This window comes from Colossoma macropomum, unplaced genomic scaffold (genome assembly GCF_904425465.1).
Source record: "Colossoma macropomum unplaced genomic scaffold, Colossoma_macropomum, whole genome shotgun sequence".
Classification (NCBI taxonomy): domain Eukaryota; kingdom Metazoa; phylum Chordata; class Actinopteri; order Characiformes; family Serrasalmidae; genus Colossoma; species Colossoma macropomum.
Window position 1 is genome coordinate 8,108,512 of NW_023494806.1, and position 20,754 is coordinate 8,129,265.

At 39.5% G+C, this 20,754-nt stretch overlaps 1 protein-coding gene across 1 annotated transcript in view; it reads right to left on the reverse strand.

Annotated features, from left to right (window-relative positions):
• The window catches only part of nos1 (nitric oxide synthase 1 (neuronal)), a 99,635-nt gene extending 91,937 nt beyond the window's left edge, over positions 1–7,698 (reverse strand). The window contains exons 1-2 of the mRNA XM_036598862.1: positions 7,585–7,698; positions 1,048–1,781 (exon numbers count right to left, since the gene is read on the reverse strand). Of these exons, the coding sequence (XP_036454755.1) occupies positions 1,048–1,748 (701 nt within the window). The 5' untranslated portion in view covers positions 1,749–1,781; positions 7,585–7,698. The remainder of the gene's footprint in view (positions 1–1,047; positions 1,782–7,584) is intronic.
• Positions 7,699–20,754: the final 13,056 nt, after the last annotated feature.

The window sequence follows — 20,754 nt, forward strand, 5'->3', positions numbered from 1 at the left end:
TTCTCAATAATACATCTTTTGGTTGTTCCAGGTAGTTCGCCATACAGTAAATGTTACAGATTGAATTATACAACAGCTAGTTTCACCAGGACAATTTGATTGGGAAGCATGTTTTTCATTCTGCTGAGCAGTGAATAGCTGTAGCTAATCGTTACTATACTTCTACTTGTTGTAAGCACATTCGAAAACAGAAAACAGAAACATGAGATAACTTCTTTAGAATATTTGACCTGCAGCTTGTTTGGTCAGATTCTGAAGAAGAGTGTAACATCAGGTCTAAATAAAACTCCAATCCTGTCTTTGCCCCTAAGGAAGCTTTTTTGTCTGGCAGCTGTGACTGAACAACTAAACTAACTGGAATGAACCAGAAACAAACAAGACAAGCTGTGAAATGCTTTACAGACCGACTGGAACAAAACCACATTCAGGTTAATCTGGCAAGTATTTAAAAGCTGAGCTGAACCTGATATTGCAACAGTTTGATGTCTATATCCATAACGCAAAGCTAATGTTGCTAGTTTTTTGGCTGAAGAAACTACCAATATCAAATCACCTTTACCTTTTCTTTCACTTTGCAAAACTGTTGAAGATCATGTGTTTGCATGAATAACATCATGGCTGCGATGATGCACGTAACTCTTTGTGCCTGCAGTTGAATCACAGCCATGATATTATTCACAACAGCACACTCCCTCTTGTGTCATATTGCTTTATAATGAATAAATTAATGAGTGAATCATTACAAACACACTGCTAGTGTGTGTGTGTGTGTGTGTGTGTGTGTGTGTGTGTGTGTGTGTGTGTGCACGCTTTGACTAAACTCTTAAAAATAGAAGTGCCAAAAAGAGTTCTTTGAATCAATGCCATAGTAAAAACAGTTTTGGTTTCCTAAAGAACCTTTCAGTTGAATAGTTTCAACTTTTTTTAAAGAGCCATCTGTTGAAAGGTTCTTCAGGGAACCAAAACTGGTTCCTGTAGGGCTCCCCTCCAAAGAAATCCTGTTGATATCTTTATTTTTATGACTGTATCCATGACCCCATCTCTCACCTCTCCACTTGCACCTCCACGTCCTTCTTCTCAACTCCTCTCTGTCCATCTCCATTGAGCTCCTTCTTGCTGTTGTTGTTTTTGATCAGCTTCAGTACGGGCTCGATCTCCTTCAGCAGGTCATTTCCATCATCCACTCCATTCAGCAGCAGGCCTGGGTGGCCCCCACCCCCCTCCCTCAACAGGGCGTCCTGCCCGATCAAGGGAATTTTGCCATCTTTGGCCTCTTTTCTGGGTGTAGATGCAGACGACAGGTTCTCGATGGCCCTCAGCTCCTTGGCTTGCGTAGCAGGCTGCAGGGGCAAGCAGCGTTCGCAGGGCCTAGACACGGGTTTGGTGATGCGGACGGTCCTGGGCCGACCGTCCCCGCTCAGCGTGGTCTCCAGGTGGGTGGTGAAGCCCTCGGGCCCACGCAGGATCAGCACGGCGTGGCTTTCAGGAGAGACGTTCTTCAGCGTCTCCAGTGCCCGCTCATAGCTCAGGTCCACCAGTGGTTTGTTGTTAACAGCCAACACAATGTCACCCACCTGCACCAGGCCACACTCCTCAGCCGCCCCGCCCCGGATTAGGTCTGAGATGATGACGGGGGGCTTGCACACCCGCTGCTTCACCAGAAAGCCCAGACCACCCACCTTGCGCTTGAAGAGGCGCACAGAAATGATGTTGGGCTGGAGCTGACATACGCTGGGTTCAGAATCCATTATGGTCTGTCCACTCTGTCCACTTACACTGCTCTGCAAATATGCAAACAGAGGAAAGATGTGAGGATGATGGGATCTGAGGGTCTGAGGGTATGAGAGTGAACTTTCAGCTTCATACATACTCTTAAAAATACGGGCTCCTTAAAGGTTCTTGCCATAGATGTACTGTTAAATACTAAAAATGAAGGTTCCTAAATGATTCTTGGCCTGGATGTACATTAGAAAACAATTTTAATTTGAATAGAACCTTTACATCAGGGGTCTTCAAATCTGGACCTTCAACTCAGTTTCCAGTCCCTAGATAAACTGTTGATGTAACCGATTGGCTAGTTAGTATCATCAACAACTGTGATTACAAAATCCAGGACTAGAAACTGGATTTAAAGACCTTACTTTACATGGAGAGGTTCTCTAAAGCTTAAAAAGGTTCTTCACACTCAGATACCTCCTTTACACAAATGATTCTTTAGAGAAACATTGACGTAAAGGTTCTTTAGGGAATCTGTTATTTTATACACCAGAGGTCTTTAAATCTGGACCTTGAATTTGGACCTTTCTGATCCTGAATTTTGTAATAACTGGTAGGTATGACACTAAGTAGCCAATCAGGTCCATCAACTGTTCAGTTAACTATAAAATCCAAATCTAAAAGCTGGATTCAAGGTCCAGATTTGAAGACTTAGTGTTCTTCAGCAAAGGCAGTCAATATATATAGAATTATGACAGCTCAAACAAAAACGTTATGAATGCAAAAATGTTTCTATGCATGGCTAAACTGTTCTTCTCTATGACAGGAAACCTGTTCTATGTGGTTCTTTAAAGTACCTTTAAAGAAACAGTTTAATATAGCACCAAAAATGGTTCTGCTTTTGTTACAAGTCATAGAACCTTTTTTTTATACCTTGTAGAACCTTTTCTGCTATGAACGTATGTTATCTCTCCAAACAGCCTGATAGAACCTTTACTTCTAAAAGTGTAGGAAAAACCTAAAAATCTTTGTTAGACAACATTTACAGGTGTAGGTTCCTCTTCCAACTCACACATCTCTTACAAAAGAGTAAAGAGTGCATCAATTAAAGATTGTTTAGGGAACCAAAAGTGGCTCTTCTACAGCATTGCTCCAAAGAACTCTTTTTAGCATGTATAGGAGTGCAGCATTGCATATCAGCATAATGAGTTTCTAAGTTGTCTGCATAACTAAATGGTTAAGAAGTAAACAAAGTCATACAGAGTGTTTTGATGTGGAATGCTCCAGGCCCAGTTTCCAAAAAGCGTCTTAGTAATAAGGTTGTCTTAACTGGTAGAGTAAGTGTTCATTGTGATGCTCGCTCTACCATTGAAGAATGATCTTAAAGTGCTTTTGGGAAATCCAGCCCTGTTGTAGAGTCAGAATTGTTACAATGGTGTTGATAGGAACCAGACATCTGAAGCATTCAATGACTTTAAGAAAGTCACAGAAAATTATTACATGAAATGTGTTGCACGACACCTGACACATACAATAATTTTGAGAGATGTTTTTGGCCAAAATGCATTTTCAAATCTGCTTATGGTGGAGAGATACATGTAGGATGTTGTAAAGCAAAATAGTACCCAAATATAACGCTTACTTCCAGATGTACCAGTGTTTTTACTATCATCAACATTACATATAAAAACCTATTTGTGTTTTAGTCATTGTGATCCCTGATTCCTTTTAACACCATTGTGAAGAAATCCAAGTTGATTCTCTACAGAGAAAAAATTCACATCAAAGCACTTTGAATGACTTCATTTACATCTCAACCATTTAGTTATGCAGAAGATTTTTTGTTATTATTTTAAAGGATGCCGGGGTGGAAGGGAGGCAGACTTCCCTTTCTTACTGTCATAAAAACATGTATTGCATAGTAGTTACATAATACAAAGGCTTAAGATGAATAACTGGATAATAAGTCTGCAGTATAAGGGGTTAAAGACTCTATTTGTCTCTCTTCTGATTGAAACACCATATCAAATGATAACGTCTGACTAACGTTAATTGAGAAGACTCCTGCAGTGTCTGGGGAAATTTTCCCATTAGGGGGCTTTCTGGATTAACTTGAAAGGCAAAAGATGGAATTATTGTCAGAAAACATGAATTTCCTGGTGCGTCTACATGATTTATTAAGTCTCTTGAAAAAATGAGTAGTACCTCATCCATGAAGTTGACATGAAGCTGTAAATATTTGACTGCATGTGCTGTGGCTTGTGAACGGTTCAAAAAGAAAGTATAGCTCCAATTATTGTGAGATTAAGGGTTAAAAACTTTCCCAGCAAAGTGTGTCACTTTTCGTGACAGTCCAGCACCCATAAGACTGCGTCACAGCTCAGCTTGCGTAATCCTGACCAAATCTAAGCCGCTACCGTGACCCGAGCTTATCTGAACAGAACAAGATGTAGAACTGCTGTGACAATTTTGCCCCCCGTGATCTGAAGTTAGGACATCAACAGTAAATAGCCCACTTTCAACATGCTCTCAGGGCTTTTAATCGCTCGCAAGGCTCCGTGCCATTTGACCTATTGACCTGACCCACTGATGTGACATTGATATGCATGTCATTCATGGCAAACCAATTTAAGCATTGTGAGAAACGCGGTGAAGCAGTCTGGCACCCCCACTGCTGGGAATTATACAAATCAGCCCTCAACCTGCCAGCAGGAGGAAGCGCGGTAAAACCTGCAGTGTGAAATTCAGGACCATGGACAGCGGACGCTCACCTTTAGCCCCACCTCCTTTTACTCTACATTACTAGAATACTAAAATAGACCAAAATACATCGTAGATCTGATACTACAATCAGGATTTACTGCGACACAACTACACCTGTCAAAATAAAGGTTCCTAAAGGGTTCTCAGCTTGGATGTACAGTTCTGGGAAATGCCTTTAATCAGTATTTTAGATTTTAGATTTTGTGGAGGTTCTTTAAACTTTGAAAAGGTTCTTTATGCTTATGCTTGTCATTAAAAGGTGCCTTAGGCTAAAGGTCTATGGTATTTCTCCAGAGAGCCCAACAGAACCTTTATTTTTAAGAGTTTGGGAAAACCTTTAATTATTACAGAACATTTACATCAGGTGAAGATTTTTAAAACTAAAGAGGTTCTTCACACTCACACTTTCATTTAAATCAGCAGTTCTTCAAAGAACAATCAGTTTAGGTGGTTCTTCTATAGCATTGTTGTACAGAACCCTTTTTAGCATGTTTATTTGAAAGAATGGAGCATTGCACAGCAGCAATAATAGAATAGATTTTTCATAATTACTGCATTATTAAATCACTACGATGTAAACAACATCATTCAGAGTGGTTTCATGTAAAATGTTCAGTTCTAGAGTCAGAATTGTTCACAGCGCTGGTGATAGGAACCAGATTTCTGAAGTATTTAATGCCTCTAAAATCTCTCAGACAGTTATTACATGAACTGGTTATAGTTATGCTGCCTGATACCTGAGACAATGTTTTACAATCATTTTGTTAGAGAGGTTTTGGCCTTAAATTCATATACAATAATTTGTTCATGGTGAAGAGGTGCATAAGGCATTGTAACACTCAATAGGTGTCCCCAAAGAATTTTAGATTCTTTTTTCAGATTGACCTCAAATTATTAATATCAACATTATATATAAAAACCCGGAAGACACGTGTATGTTCACTGGTCATTTTGTATAGTAAATAAAATGGCTATTTTTGTGTTGTAGACATTGCATACCCTGGTTCCTATTAACACTACTGTGAAGAGTTTTATTCGGTGGAATTATTCAAAACAGCCCTCAGCAGCCAGCAAGAAGAAGAGCACTAAAATCTAGAGAGTGAAATTCAGGACCACGGACAGCAGAGGTTCACCTTTAGCTCCGCCTCCTTTTACTCTACATTACTAGAATACTAAAATAGACCAAAATGCTTTTTTAATAGCATCACTTTACTACAGCCAAAACATATCACTACACTCCTAAAAACAGATTTCTAAAGGGTTCTCAGCTTGGATTGATCTCAATGAGAGGTTCTTCAGCAAACCAAAAGTGGTTCTTCAGTGGCATCACTCCAAAGAATGCGTTTTAGCCCCTTTATTTTTAAGAGTGCACCATTGCACAGCTGCCTTATTACCCCGTGTGGGGGTCCACACTTCATATTCTACATAGTTGTTTCATAGCTGTTACTGAATTATAAGGCTTAAGATGAATTACTCAATAATAACTCTACAGTCTCTAAGGTAAACACTCCAATAGTCCTTGTTTTCCAAAGGATTCATTCTGGCTATGTAACATTAATTGAACCAAAAATGATTCTTTAGTGGCACTCCTCCAGAGAATCCACACCTTTGGCACATTTTTTTAGAAAATCACCCTTTTTTAATTAACACAGCGGTGAATGAAAAGCAAGTGTTGAATGAACACCTACAGTGTTCGGATGAGTCCTGATGGGCACAAATACACACTGTTAATTCTACTCTGTAGGTGCTATTACACTTCTGTAGGTATTCATTCAGCTTTGGGCTTTTTTTATGTGCATGTGTCACCATTTCTGACTCAGTTCAGTCTTTAGATGCACAAACCATGCTGTTTATGATACCCTCCTCTTTTCTCTACTAAAAGACAAATAATGATGTCGCTAAAACAAAACAACTATGACTTGTAAGCACAAGACGCATTTGTTCCACTTTCTTAATGAGCTCACACGACAATAACTCCAGTGCGAAACAAACAGACCGCATGACCACGACTGTTCGAATAAAGCTCTCTCAAAAGGATGGAACAAAAGAAACAGCAAGTTGGCAGCTTGTTGAAGTGATTTCAGAAGCAATTCAAATGAACACAAATGAACTGCAAAGATATTATGAGGAGACAATTATTCTCTTATTCATTCTCATGACGTACGTCATTGATATTTTAAGGGATTCAGTGATAAATCGCAGCATAAAGACGCAGCTCACGAAGAAGCTAGCAAAGCTTTCTTTTATTAGGGAACACCAGCATGTTTCTGCATGACTAGACTGCCATTCTGCTCTTCTGTAAAGCAACAAGTGATACAAGAAGACATGCCTGTTTCATATGGTGGCAAAAACATCTCATCCTTTCTATTAAAAATTATTTTTTTTCTAAAATTGTTAAGTCCAAAGTTTAACTATGCACAGGCTATCAACACAGCAAAATGTATAATATAGAATAAACACCAGGGCTAGCAGATTAAGACTAAGACTAGACTAGATAGCATCTTTAATTAGCCAGAACCCTATAAGGCTTGCATTTATTCCTATAACTCGCCTTGTTTTCCATTTAGTTGCTATATATAGTAATTATACAGTAATTATACCGTAATTACATAGTAATATACAGTATAGGTAGTATTACATTAACACTACCAGCGCTGAAATAAAACATACAGTGCTGAATTCACAGCTATAATGCTAATTAAGCACCTGCAGTGTTGAAATCCCTCTTAAGACTGGTCATTTGTGTCCAGCTGGACTTCTATAAACTCTGTAGGTGTCAATGCAGCGCTGCAAGACTGTAGGTGTTAATTTCGCGCTAGATATGACACAAATGTTCCCACAAGCAACAAGCGAGCGCTGTGAGAACCGAGTCGACTCCTCGAGAGTGAACGCAGCGCTGTGCATTTCTTTTTGAGCCCCGCTGTAGTTGGTGAAGTGGGCGCGCAACAGGAGAGCGCGCGCACACCAGTTGCTCCGCGTGCGCACACACATAAACGCACGCGCGCACACCAGGCTGCTCAGATGTACAGTGCCACAAATGTACGAGTTGGAAAGAAAGAAAAAATAAAAAGAAAGTAGGAGAGAAATGGAATGAGTTTGTCTTACCGTCTGTCTCGCGCTCAGCTCAGGTTTGTCCTCCGCGCGCTTTGCCTCTGCCTCTGCTTTTGTCCAAACTCGCGTGCCTCTCCCCCCCCACCCCACCAAATACTCCGCCTTCCTACTGAGGGTCGACCGCGAGCTGCTCGGACCGTGGCGCGCGGGAGCCAGTTTTTATGGCCGCGCGCACCGCTGCCTCCTTCAAATGAGGGTGGAGAGGGGGGTGGAGACGGAGCGCGAGCGCGTGAGAGCTTGTGCGTGCGCGCGCGCACGTGTGCCTGTGTGTTTGGTTTGTGCGTGTGCGGGGGTGTGTGTACGCATGAGTGTGTGACAGAAACAGGATTTGAGTAGAGTTGAATGGACTGAAGCATATTTATGGTGTGTGTGTGTGTGTGTGTGTGTGTGCGTGTGTGTGTGTGTGTGTGTGTGTGTGTGTGTGTGTGTACGTGGAGCTTTTTGGCATTGCATCAGTTTTAGGATTGGAATTAAAGTCAAGATCAGGATCAATATATGATCAGGATCAGAGTCAGCACTGGGAGCAGGAACAGTATCCTGATTAGCATCAGAATCGGAAAAAGAATTGGAATCAGGATCGGGAATATGATAAGAATCAGGGTCAAGACTGAAAGCAGGAATGTGTTGGATCAGGGTCAGAGTGGGATCACTATCAGGGTCAGGACTATGATCAGAATCAGGGTCAGGATTGTGAGCAGGAATGGTGTCTGCGTAAGGATTAGAATCAGGATTGGGATCAAGATCAGAAAAATGACCAGGGTTAGGGTCAAGATTGGCAGTAGGAATGGTAACAGGATAAGTATCATAACCAGAGAAAGAATTAGGATCAGGATATCAGGAATATAATCCAAATCAGCATCAAGATAGGGAGCGGGAATGGTTTCAGGATCAGAATCAGAATGAAGATTAGAATCAGAATCAGGATAAGGAATATGATCAGGATGAGGGTCAAGATTGGGTGTAGGATGATATCAGGATCAGTATAAGAATCAGAATAAGGATCAGGATTAGGAAGATAATCAGGATCAGGGTCAAGATTTGGAGCAGAAATAGTATTAGGATCAGAATCAGGATTAGGATCTGGATCAAGATCAAGGTCGGAATCAGGATTGGGGTCAGAATTAGAATCAAGACTGGGATCAGTGTTGGGATCAGTACAGGGATCAGAAAAAGGAATGTGATTAGAATCAAGATTAGAGTCAGGAATATGATCAGGATCAGGATCAGGATTTGGAGATCTTTAGGAAGATCTAAAGAATACCAGATCAGGTTTAGAATTAAGATCATAATTTGGATTGGGATCAAGCTCGGGTTCAGAATCATGATTAGCGTGAAAATGATCATGGGCCTCTTGATTTAGTAAGACTTTCAAAAAATGTTTTAGAGATTTAAAAATGCAGGGCATCCATCATACATTGATGAATAAACAGAGAGAGCGAGCTCCTTAACTCCTTCACTCCTCCACTTCTCCATTCCTCCACTCCTTCACTCCTCCACTTCTCCATTTCTCCACTCCTCAACTCCTTCACTCCTTCACTCTTCCATTCCTCCACTCCTTCACTCCTCCACTTCTCCATTTCTCCACTCCTTAACTCCTTCACTCCTTCACTCCTCCATTCCTCCACTCCTTCACTCCTTCACTTCTCCATTCCTCCACTCCTTCACTCTTTCACTCCTTTACTCCTCCATTCTTTCACTCCTTCACTCCTTCACTTCTCCATTCCTCCACTCCTTCACTCTTTCACTCCTTTACTCCTCCATTCTTTCACTCCTTTCGCCTCCATTCTTTCACTCCTTTCTCCTTCATTCCTTCACTCCTTTACTCCTCCATTCCTCCATTCCTCCACTCCTTCACTCTTCCATTCCTTCACTCCTTCACTCATTTACTCCTCCATTCCTCCACTCCTTTACTCCTACATTACTCCACTCTTCCATGCCTTCACTCCTTCAATCCTCCATTCCTCCACTCTTTCACGCCTTCATTCCTTCACTCCTTTACTCCTCCATTCTTTCACTCCTTTACTCCTTCATTTCTTCTCTCCTTCATTCCTTTATTCCCCATTCCTCCACTCCCTCATTCCTTCCATTTCTCTACTCCTTTACTCTTCCATTCCTTCGCTCCTTCATTCCTTAATTTATCCACTTCTTCACTCGTGCCCTCACTCACAACCAAGCATTTAATCTGCTCAAACACACACACAGTGTTTCCGTGAGGATATTTTCACTCTGTGACGTGAAAATACACACACACACACACACACATGCACGCACACACACACACACACGCACACACACACGCACACACACACACACACGCACACACACACACATACACACACAAAGGAGCTCATAGCCGCGCGGCCTGCCGGTCCGGCCGTGTCATTATGTCAATCACTTCCGACTTGAGTGCTACCATCTGCCTCCCTAATGAATCCAGCTCACTCTCTCTCCTTCTCTCTCTCTCTCTCTCTATCTATCTCTCTCTGTATCTGTCTCACTACCTCTACTTTATCTCTGTCTCTCTATCTTTAGCCCTTTCTTTCTTTCTTTCTCTCTCTTTATATATTTTTCTGTTTATTCTTCCCTCTCTCTCTCTCTCTTTCTCTGTATATATCTCTCTTTCTACACACACACACAAACACACACACACACTCATACAAAACACACGCACGCGTACAAAAAGAGACACAGAGAGGGATATATATATATGTATATATATATATATATATATAGCTTTAATTGGTCAGGTGTGACCAAAACATTATCTGTTGTGTCTAAATTTTACCTCTGGTTGCCATGGAAACGTTGTTTCTTTGCATTTGTTTTTATTTTTCCTCCACCAGTCATTTCTACAGTATCTTTTTTCTTACAGCAACAACCAGCATGTTATAATTTTACATTTACAATGTAATAACTTTAAACAGATTTAATGATTATTTACTATATAAATCGTGATAGTTACCATTATTAAATAATCTGGTTCCATTACAGTCCATATTGTCATTTCTTAACCAGAAGAAGAAGAAAAAAAGCTGGTCAGTCTGTGTATTACTGAACTGAACTGAATTTATTGTAAATACAAGATGACAACAGCCAACTGTACATTGCATTTAAATGAATGAAACGACACTGTCATTGGTATTATTTTTATATAGATAGATTTCTATATGTAATATACTGAACACACATGTCATATTTTATTTATTATTTGGAATATAACAACATTTTGCAGTGAATTCTATTATTCAGAGCATCCCATCTTCATCTCAAAGGTTCCTTTGTCACCACACATTTTTCAATTGTCATTTTAATGCAGTGTCTCAATCCTAATGGCCATTATGGACCAATAGAGCATCTCTGTACATCCATTATGAAGACAATGTAATGTTCTCTTACTGTATGTTATCATAAACCACAAACCAGCTTAACAAACAGACAATCTGCTCAAGGCTCTCATCAATCAATAAGGTATTTAATCATAGTGGTAACTCCAGATTTACATCTATAGGATAGATGTAGTTTTTAGGGTGACCTTTCTGTTTCCTGCACTGCAAAGTATAGTACAGCAAAACAAAATCATAGATCTCCACTTCTTTAGGGTACGTATAAGCACTTTTACATAAACGTGCATAATCTCGAGAGATAGCTCTGAGAAAGGGAATGAATGAAAGTCCAGCACAGAATAATAAAGCCAAGTATCAGCACTTCTTTTGTGTTCGGAAATCAACATGACTAAATTGTGCGTCTTCCAGAGCAGTGTTATATCTGCTTCTCCCATGGCTCTGGCTGCAATTCACAAAACCGCTACCACACACTTTCCTCAGCCTCTAAAGGGCAGGCTTGTCATTTGTTGTGAGGCACAAAGCTCTGCGCTTCAGCAATGAAACTCATCTTGGAGGTTAAAAATAGGTTCAGTGTGGTTAAATAGGACACTGGCAGTGTCCTATTTAGGCCCATTTAGGACCTTTTAGGTCTTTTTCATGTCTTCAAGTTTCACAGTTCGTTATGATGGTGAGCACAACTAGATACAGCATTGTGTGTACTCATCAAAACAGTGCTGTGTTTTTGTCTAGTTCCTTTCAAAGAAGCTTCAGTTAATACCCAGCATACTATGAATTATGTGGTGTTCACAGAATAACAGCCAGCAGTACGTTCCAAAAAATGTGGAACAGGGGCAACAAAAGGCTGGTAAATGCTTAAAAAAACACCTGGTGGTTAATTGGCAACAGGTCATCAACATGATTGGGTATAAAATGAGCATCTCAGAGAGGCTGAGTCTTTCAGAAGTAAAGATTAGGAGGGGTTTACCACTCTGTGAAAACTTGCACGATCAAATAGTGCAACAATTCAAGAATAAAGTTCTCAACATAAAAATAGCAAAGAACAGTATTTGCTGGCTGTGATCTTTAGGGCCTCAGATGGCACTGCATTAAAAACAGACATGATTCTGTAGTGGAAATCACTGCATGGGCTCAGAAACACTTCTGAAAACCGCTGTCTGTAAAAACAGTTTGTCTCTGCATCCACAAATGCAAATTAAAACTCTTAAATGCAAAGAAGAAACCATCTATAAACAGTATCCAGAAACGCTGCTGCCTTCTCTGGGCCTGAGCTCATTTAAAATGGACTGAGGGGAAGTGGAAAAGTGTCCTGTGGTCTGACGAATCAACATTTGAAATTCTTTTTTGAAATCATTGACACTGAGTCATCTGGGCTAAAGACCACTCAGCTTGTTATCAGTGCACAGTTCAAAAGCCAGTATTCATGATAGTGTAGGGCTGCATTAGTGCACATGGCATGGGTGACTGGAACATCTGTGAAGGCACCATTAATGCTGAACAATATATACACGTTTTGGCAACATATGCTGCCATCCAGACGACGTCTTTTTCAGGGAAGGCCTTGCTTATTTCAGCAAGACAATGTCAAACCACATTCTGCATGTAGTACAGCAGCATTGCTCTGTATTAAAAGAGTCCAGGTGCTAAACTGGCCTGCCTGCAGTCCAGACCTGTCACCACTGGAAACATTTGGCACATTATAAAATGAAAAATACAACAAAGGAGACCCTGAACTGTTGAGCAGCTAAAATCCCATATCAAACAAGAACAGGAAAACATTTCTTTCCTGTTCTTTCAAAACTGCAGCGATTTGTCTCCTCAGTTCCCAAACACTTACAGAGTGTTGTTAAAAGAAGAGGTGACAAAAAACAGTAATAAATACGCCCCGTCCCAACTTTTTTGGAACGTGTTGTTGGCATCAAATTCAAATGGGCATATATTTTTTTAAAAAACAATAAAATTGCTCAGTTTCAACATTTGATTTGTTGTCTTTGTACTATTTTCAATTAAATATAGGGTTTAAATGATTTGCACATCTTTTAATTTTGTTTTTATTTACGTTTTGCACAGCATCCCAACTTTTTTAGAGATGGGATTGTACATGGGTACTAGCCAGTATATTGCTGTTTAATCTTACTGGTCACTTTCTGAAAAACCTTGTAGCTCCACTTTGATGGTATATGGTTTGGGACTGTTAGCGCTACATCAGTGGTCAGTTTCTGAACCTCTCTTTGCTGGGTTTTTTTTTGGGTAGTGGATCACACTTAACGCAGCAGTGAAACCTACATTTTTTCATTGTATTATATTTTGCATCATGCATGCACACATAAGTACTGTATTATACATAATATAGTTACATATTATTCACTCACTGAGCACTTGTATTGAAATATGTTGCCCATTTTATCAGCACCACTTACTATATAGGTGCACTTTGTAATTCTACAATTATAGACTGTAGTCCATCTGTTTTTTTGCGTACTTTGTTAGCCCCCTTTTACCCTGTTCTTCAGTGGTCAGGACCCCCATGGACCCTCACAGAGCAGGTACTATTTGGGTGGTGGATCATTCTCAGCACTGCAGTAACCCTGACATGGTGGTGGCGTGTTAGTGTGTGTTGTGCTGGTATGAGTGGATCAGACACAGCAGTGCTGCTGGAGTTTTTAAACACTGTGTCCACTCACTGTCCACTCTATTAGACACTCCTACCTTGTCAATCCACCTTTTAGATGTAAAGTCAGAGACGATAGCTCATCTGCTGCTGCACAGTTTGTGTTGGTCATCCTCTGGTCCTTCATCAGTGGTCAGAGGACACTGTTGGCTTTATATTTGTGGTTGGTGGACTATTCTCAGTCCAGCAGTGACACTGAGGTGTTTAAAAACTCCAGCAGCACTGCTGTGTCTGATCCACTCGTACCAGCACAACACACACTAACACAGCACCACCACGTCAGTGTCACTGTAGTGCTGAGAATAATCCACCACCCAAACAACCCCTGCTCTGTGGTGGTCCTGAACATTGAAGAATGGGGTGAAAGGGGGCTAACAAAGTACACAGAAAAACAGATGGACTACAGTTTGTAATTGTAGAACTACAAAGTGCACCTATATGGTCAGTGGATAAAATGGACAGTGAGTGTAGAAACAAGGAAAACGTACCTAATAAAGTTATCATTAAGTGTACATAATTACTCAAATAACATTATTACTTTTTCCATACACCTGTAAAGTAGCTGTTTCTAATAAAATGGCCAGTGAATGGATGTACAAGGTAGGTGTTTCTAATAAAGTGGACAGTAAGTGGACATACACGGTACATGTTTCTAATTAAGTGCATGGAAGTATATTTGTTTTAAAGGTTTCTGAATGACACTGTGGACTACAAGGAAGGAGCCATGTTATCATAATTCATAATCTATCTCCATATTATTGTCCCCTACTAGATTACACTGTCCATCACACTAATTGATTAAAAGTATAGTTTAATAAGTGATGTTTATTTATTACGAGTTTCCTTTATGATAGAAGGCATGATGTCTGTGTGTGTGTGTGTGTGTGTGTGTGTGTGTGTGTGTGTGTGTGGTTTATATAGCAGCCTGTAACCTGTCAGAAGGATCAGAGTGTCTTGTTTCATGTGCAAGAGGGTCTCAAAGAGACACATATGAACACTGCAATTGCACAAAGTGATGCAACCATGATGTCAGTGGGACCAAAACAAACTCCAAATTATTTGCGACGGGAGAGCGCTGACGTTGCAGACTGACCACAGACACACAGCTCCATTTCATCGGCACAGTCTGAATCAGTAGAGGATTACAAGACTGTCGCAGTCTGAAAACAGCTGCATTCTCTGAGCTCTATAAGAATGATGAGAACAACCTCTCACAGACATTTCACACTCTTAAAAAAGATGGTTCTTCCTTCAAAGGTTCTTTGGTAGAGACAATAGTCGAACCATTTAAATGCTTAAAGAGTTCTTTGCCTGGTGAAATCGTTCTTTAGATTGATGGAGAATTCATTGTTTATTTGGATGGTCCACTGTAGGTGTTTTGTAGATGCTCAGTCTATTTTTAACTAACTTTCATTTAAACATTTATTAAATGCAACTGACCTTGAAGTTGCATGTGAAAGATTCTATTAAATCTGTCCCTAACCCTAAACCTAACCCGAACCCTAACCTCAAGGCAAAACCTACACCCACTCCTAAACCTAATCAGAGAGCTTGTTAATAATATAAGTATCTGTAGATCATCTATAGGGGACCATCAAAATAAAGTGTGACTGAACCTTTTTTAATGGTTCTATATAGCACCAAAAGGGGTTCTTCTATTGTAACAAGCTTGACATTGTAACAACAGCAGGACATACATCACATTCTGCATAAATCTCTCTTTTTCTTCTCTTTCTTCCTTTCTTCTTTTTCTCTAATCCTTCTTTCTACCGTCCTCCAGTCTTTCTTTATTTCTTTGGCCCAATCCCATTTCACCCCTTTCCCCTACCACTTAAGCCTTAACACTCTGTTTTGCTCAATTATACCTATGGGTGGGGTGTCTAGATTTTTGTCGAGATAGAGAGGTAGGCTGAAGTGTTAGGGCTACATAACCCTCCACACAGAGATGTTTCAGAGGCTCACTCCAAACAGAGTGCTATGGGAAAAAATAAGAAAACCCAGCAAGATGACTGCGCAAATGACCAAGGAAACCCACCACTGTGAGTATTTTCCCTATTAAAAAATATGATAACTATTGTATTGTCTCACTTTAAGGTTGTTTTAATGCATTATGGTCCTTTCCTTCAAAACAAGCATAAAAAAATGCTAGTTAATGTCCCATTCCAACTTAAATACTCCAGCAGTACTGACACCTTAAGATTAAATGGTGGTCTGCCAGTGGTCGCTGGCCATTTTAAGTTAAGGGGCTAAGTTAAATTAATTTATGCATCACATAAAATGATTAGTTGAAATAATGAGTACTTCCTGAAATCTTCAGTGTGACTGATTCGAGTACATATGAGTTCATGTGATTTCACTGAGTGGACTTTCAGTCAAGTGTCTAAAAAGCTATTTGTTATAGTTGCATATGTAATGTCTGCAAATTTTATATATTTCATTTCTTTGATATGTAAATGCAACAAAGCTACAAAACAGTGCTAAATAATTGTCATACTATTTTTTAATGCGTCACGGTGATGCACTGAGTTGTTCGGCCATTTGAGAACAAACTGGGAAAGAATTGACTATAACATCTAATAAACACCAGAAATCAGAAATATTAAGGTGGTGTTGAGAATTCAAACTGTGGTATTTAGATTATAAACACATTCTGTGGCTTTATAGTGAGCCCTATAGTTGCATGCAGAAGTGTGAACACCCCTAGTCAAATATTATGATAAAATGCTAATAAAATAAAACACAATAATATAGTATGATAATGTGATAAGTTTGGTGTACAACTTCTATTTGCTAGTTTAACATACTGTATATACTTGATATACACATTCATATACATATACATATTGCTGTTGTCAGGACAAAACCTCATATCTCCATTTTTTCAGTTTTTGAGATAATTTGAAAATACCTGTTTCCCTTTACATTGAGTGTAAATTTCATGATGATCAGACCAAAAGACATGGTTCAACATTACTTAGAAAAAGGTCTGGTTCCATTGACTTACATTAAACGTAAAGTATGTTTTTTCCTTCTCCTGTAAAGTTACCATTTTGGAGATACAAGGTTTTGTTCTGACAGCAGTGATATACTTACAGTACAAAATGTGCCATAACTTTTGCACACACCACATCTTAGGTTTTATTTATTTTTCAAACATGTAAAATTCAGCAAATAAACAGTAACTATGTGTTAAAATGTGCAGAAGTGTGTTTATAATGTAATTTATTTTCACTCAGACAATCAACAGCACTTCATTTAACCAGGGGCACCCAAACTTTTGCATACAACTGTGTATTCTTCTCTCTGGCCCCCGTCTTCTTCACTCTTTATTGCGAAACAGGTGTGATAAGACAAGGAGATCCCCTTTTGCCTCTCTGGCACTTTTTGCAGACACATGCAAAAAGCCAGACTGACATGAATAAGCAAACAGAGCACGTCAAGAGCATTTTCCTTAAATAGAGGCATGAAAAACAAAAGTTGTTTTCCTTTTAAGAGGACAGCCATCAGCCATAATAACCCATCTTTGTGAATTTCAAATGAAACCATCTGGCCCTTGGTCACTTTCAAGGGAATAACACATTAATAATCTAATTTCAATATCTGAACACAGGCAGACATTTGTGAGATTAATAATATCTCCAGGCAAGTTCTGACTCACTCTTACTGATATACTCCTGTTAACCTGAATCGCTCCAACTTTATGACTGTCTCCCCAAAAAAGTTTCTTTAACGAGAGAATCTTTCATCTAGTGATCATAAATTGGGGAATTTCAGATACCAGGACTAATTTGTCTTAAAGTCAGACTCTAAACTCAGTAACCTCTTTAATTTTCTTGTTAGCCTGTCTTCAAGGGTCACTTATCCATGATTTAATGATAGTTTTAAGTGAATTCACCTTTTTCAACATTCAAAAAATGCAAGTAGCCAAATTAAAAAGCAATGAAACGTAAAAACACTCTTATTTTACCAGACAACGTTGCACATGATCATGTAGTATCACATTAAAAAATAATCCACTGCCATCACAATTAACGCATGACAAACATGATTTAATAAATAAGTCTTTATTTCTCTGGGCAACAGCTGAACCCGACCAAAAGCTTCACAAACAAAAACACATATTTGGTAAGAAGGCCTGCAGTGTTTCAGAGATGACATTCATAACATTTGTGATTATAAATATTGTCCCGTGTACAAGAGTAGAAAAAACTATAGAAATATGACTGTACAAAATATACACGTCTACCCATCTACCCAGCCTGTTTTTGCGCGTAATGTTGGGCTGCTCTCTTCCTCCAGTGAGAAAACGAAGAAAGGAAGGAACAGCGTAGCAGTGGTGAGGCGGTAAATGACAGTGATGAGGGAGGATGGTGATTGGAAGGGTCAGAATAACATTGTGCATGGTCGGCTGAAACAAAGTTAAAGTTAGAAATATATATGAAATTCATAAATACATTCACTGTATATATATTACTGTGCAAAAGTCAATTTTTATGTATTAAGCATGTCCACCCTTTGCCTTCAATACCACCTCCCTTCTTTTCAGAAGACTCGCTTTCAGTGTTTTAAACAAATCTGCAGGGATGTTTTTCCACACCTCCAAAGTTCAGTCGTAGAAGTTGGTTGCATTTTCAGCTTCTTACGATCCAGGATTACAATTACAAATTTAGACTCATCAGTCCAGAAAACCTTACCAAACATCTGAGATTTCTCAGTGAGGGCTTCTTGACAGCTACACATGCTTTCAGACACATAGCATTGACTTGTCAAGTCACATCAAAGTTTATTTATATAGCGCTTTTTACAACAAGTGTTGTCGCAAAGCAGCTTTACAGAACAATCCGTGTCCAAGGCCCCATGAGTGTTGCCAATGGTGACAGTAGCAAGGAAAAACTCCCTAAGAGCAAGAGGAAGAAACTTTGAGAGGAACCAAGACACAAAAGCGGAACCCATCCTTCTCTGGTCGACAGAAACACCTGTGGATTTTTTCTGAAGAAAAAGTGGGGCTTGATTTTTTCCTCTCTCTCAAAGATGAAAGCATTAAGTGCTGTTTTTCAGATGGGAACAGTTTCGGTGGCCTACTAGGTCTTGCACAGTTGTTAGGGGTCTCTTTTTCTCTGTATCTTTTAATCAAATCAAACTCCAGTTTTGGAGCCTCTTGTTTTTTCCACTTATTTTCTTTTGACTTTCCTCTTCCTTCTGAAGTCATACAAAGAAGCTGCTGTCCACCCCAAAGTCCAGACCTCAACATCATTGAATAGGTTGCAATTATTTGCATCATGAAAAGCAGAAAATGGAACCAACTTCTAAGACTGAACTTTGGAAGTGTGGAAAACCATTGAAAAACTAAGAAAATCTAATGGAAAGAATGTGGACACACGAAATACTGAAAAAGCTGATATTATATTCAGTTGTTGAGGTCATTTTAACTGAAAATGAATAATAAATAAAGGGTGATCTCTGACTTTTGCACAGTACTGAGTACTATATAAGTAATTTATAAATTATATATAAGCATATATTCATACTTACATATAAATAAAGTTAAGAACATCTCAGAATTCATCATTTCTATTTTCTTTGAACATCATCAAACATTGAAAATAAAAAATAAATACAATAAATGCTTGTTTCTTTGTAAATATTTCAAGGATGGAGATTAGACTCTCTTGTGACATTCAGCTCTTTATAGCTCAGCTTTGCCTTTTTTCCCTTTTTTTCCCCTCTTTTTTTTCACTAGTGCCTGGGAGAATTTTTCCTCTCCCCTTTTTTTTCACTGCGCTAAGCTTTGTGAAGCACATATGGAGGACTTGGGGCCAAATAGCGCAGCAGCAGCAACAGGTTTGGCTTTTCTCCACCCCCTCACCCACGCTCTGTCTCAGCCTGGGTACCAGTCCCACCATCAGCTGAGAGAGACTCGGGAAATTCAATCAAAATCAAAGCAAATGAGGTTTCGTCCCGTAACAAGGTCAACGCACAGTCGAACATTAATTATATACAAGGAATCTGCTCTGGTAGAAGAGTCGATCCTCAGTGAAATGTGCACTGAAAATAAAAAAACAATGAAGATATCAAAATCAAAATGAGTGTTTGCATCCATGAATATGAAACAACAGTGCGCTGTCAATGACGGCTAAATTGTGTTGCAAATGAGACTGCAAGGAGGGCGAGAGCGGGAACGTGTGATATGCACCTCAGTTAGAGCCGACAGTGGATGGAGATCATTAATGGAGCTGATGCTGCTGCTGCAGGGTTCTTTAGTCTAATTTGCAGGAATCTGAATTATTTGCTAATTATCAAAGATGTGAATCATTCCCCAAGTATAGGAAAATATTACACAAAACAGGGTGGACATGAACGTCCACACTTCTGCACTGAAGACTGTGTGGTATTACACATTCAGCTGTCTTTCAGAGGAAATGAGCTCGCAGTGAGAAACACCATGACGTCGCATTATGAGTAATTACATTGTTTTTGATGAGATACTTCAGACAGGTGTGCCTCAGAGCCCCAGACTGAAGTACACGGCCATAAGTGAATGAATATATGGTGGTATAATCGCTGTCAACTCCCCCCTATTCATTCCATGCACCTCAGTTTAGGGCTCTGAGGACCCCTTGAGAACAATAATGGAATGTGGGCACACACACACAGGGAGTGGGACGCTTTACATATACATACACTGGCCCCAAAAAGTATTTGTGATTTTTGGCATATTTTTGAGATTTTTGCCATAATTTGAGATTTGTGCCATATTTAAATCAAGCTATAAGCCATGAGAAGCCATGTGTTACTGTGATGGGTGATGGGTGAAATCACTGTAATGCACAGCCTCTCAAGGCTTGTTGCTTTTATAAAACAACTTAGATCTGGTCAAATAAGCAAAGTTTCAATAAATAATTTATGTTATAATTATTAATAATACCAATAAGCAATCCTTCCACTATGAAATATATGCCTTGCAAGTTACGTTGAAGCAAAAACCTGGAGAACCGGTTTGAGAACCACTGGTTTAGAGCGTGTTATTGTTACCAAGCAGCCATACACTGCTGACTTAGCACAAGAACTTTCAGTACTCCATCATTGCCATAATTGAGATTTGTGCCATATTTAAATCAAGCAATAAGCCACAAGAGGCCATGTCTTACTGTG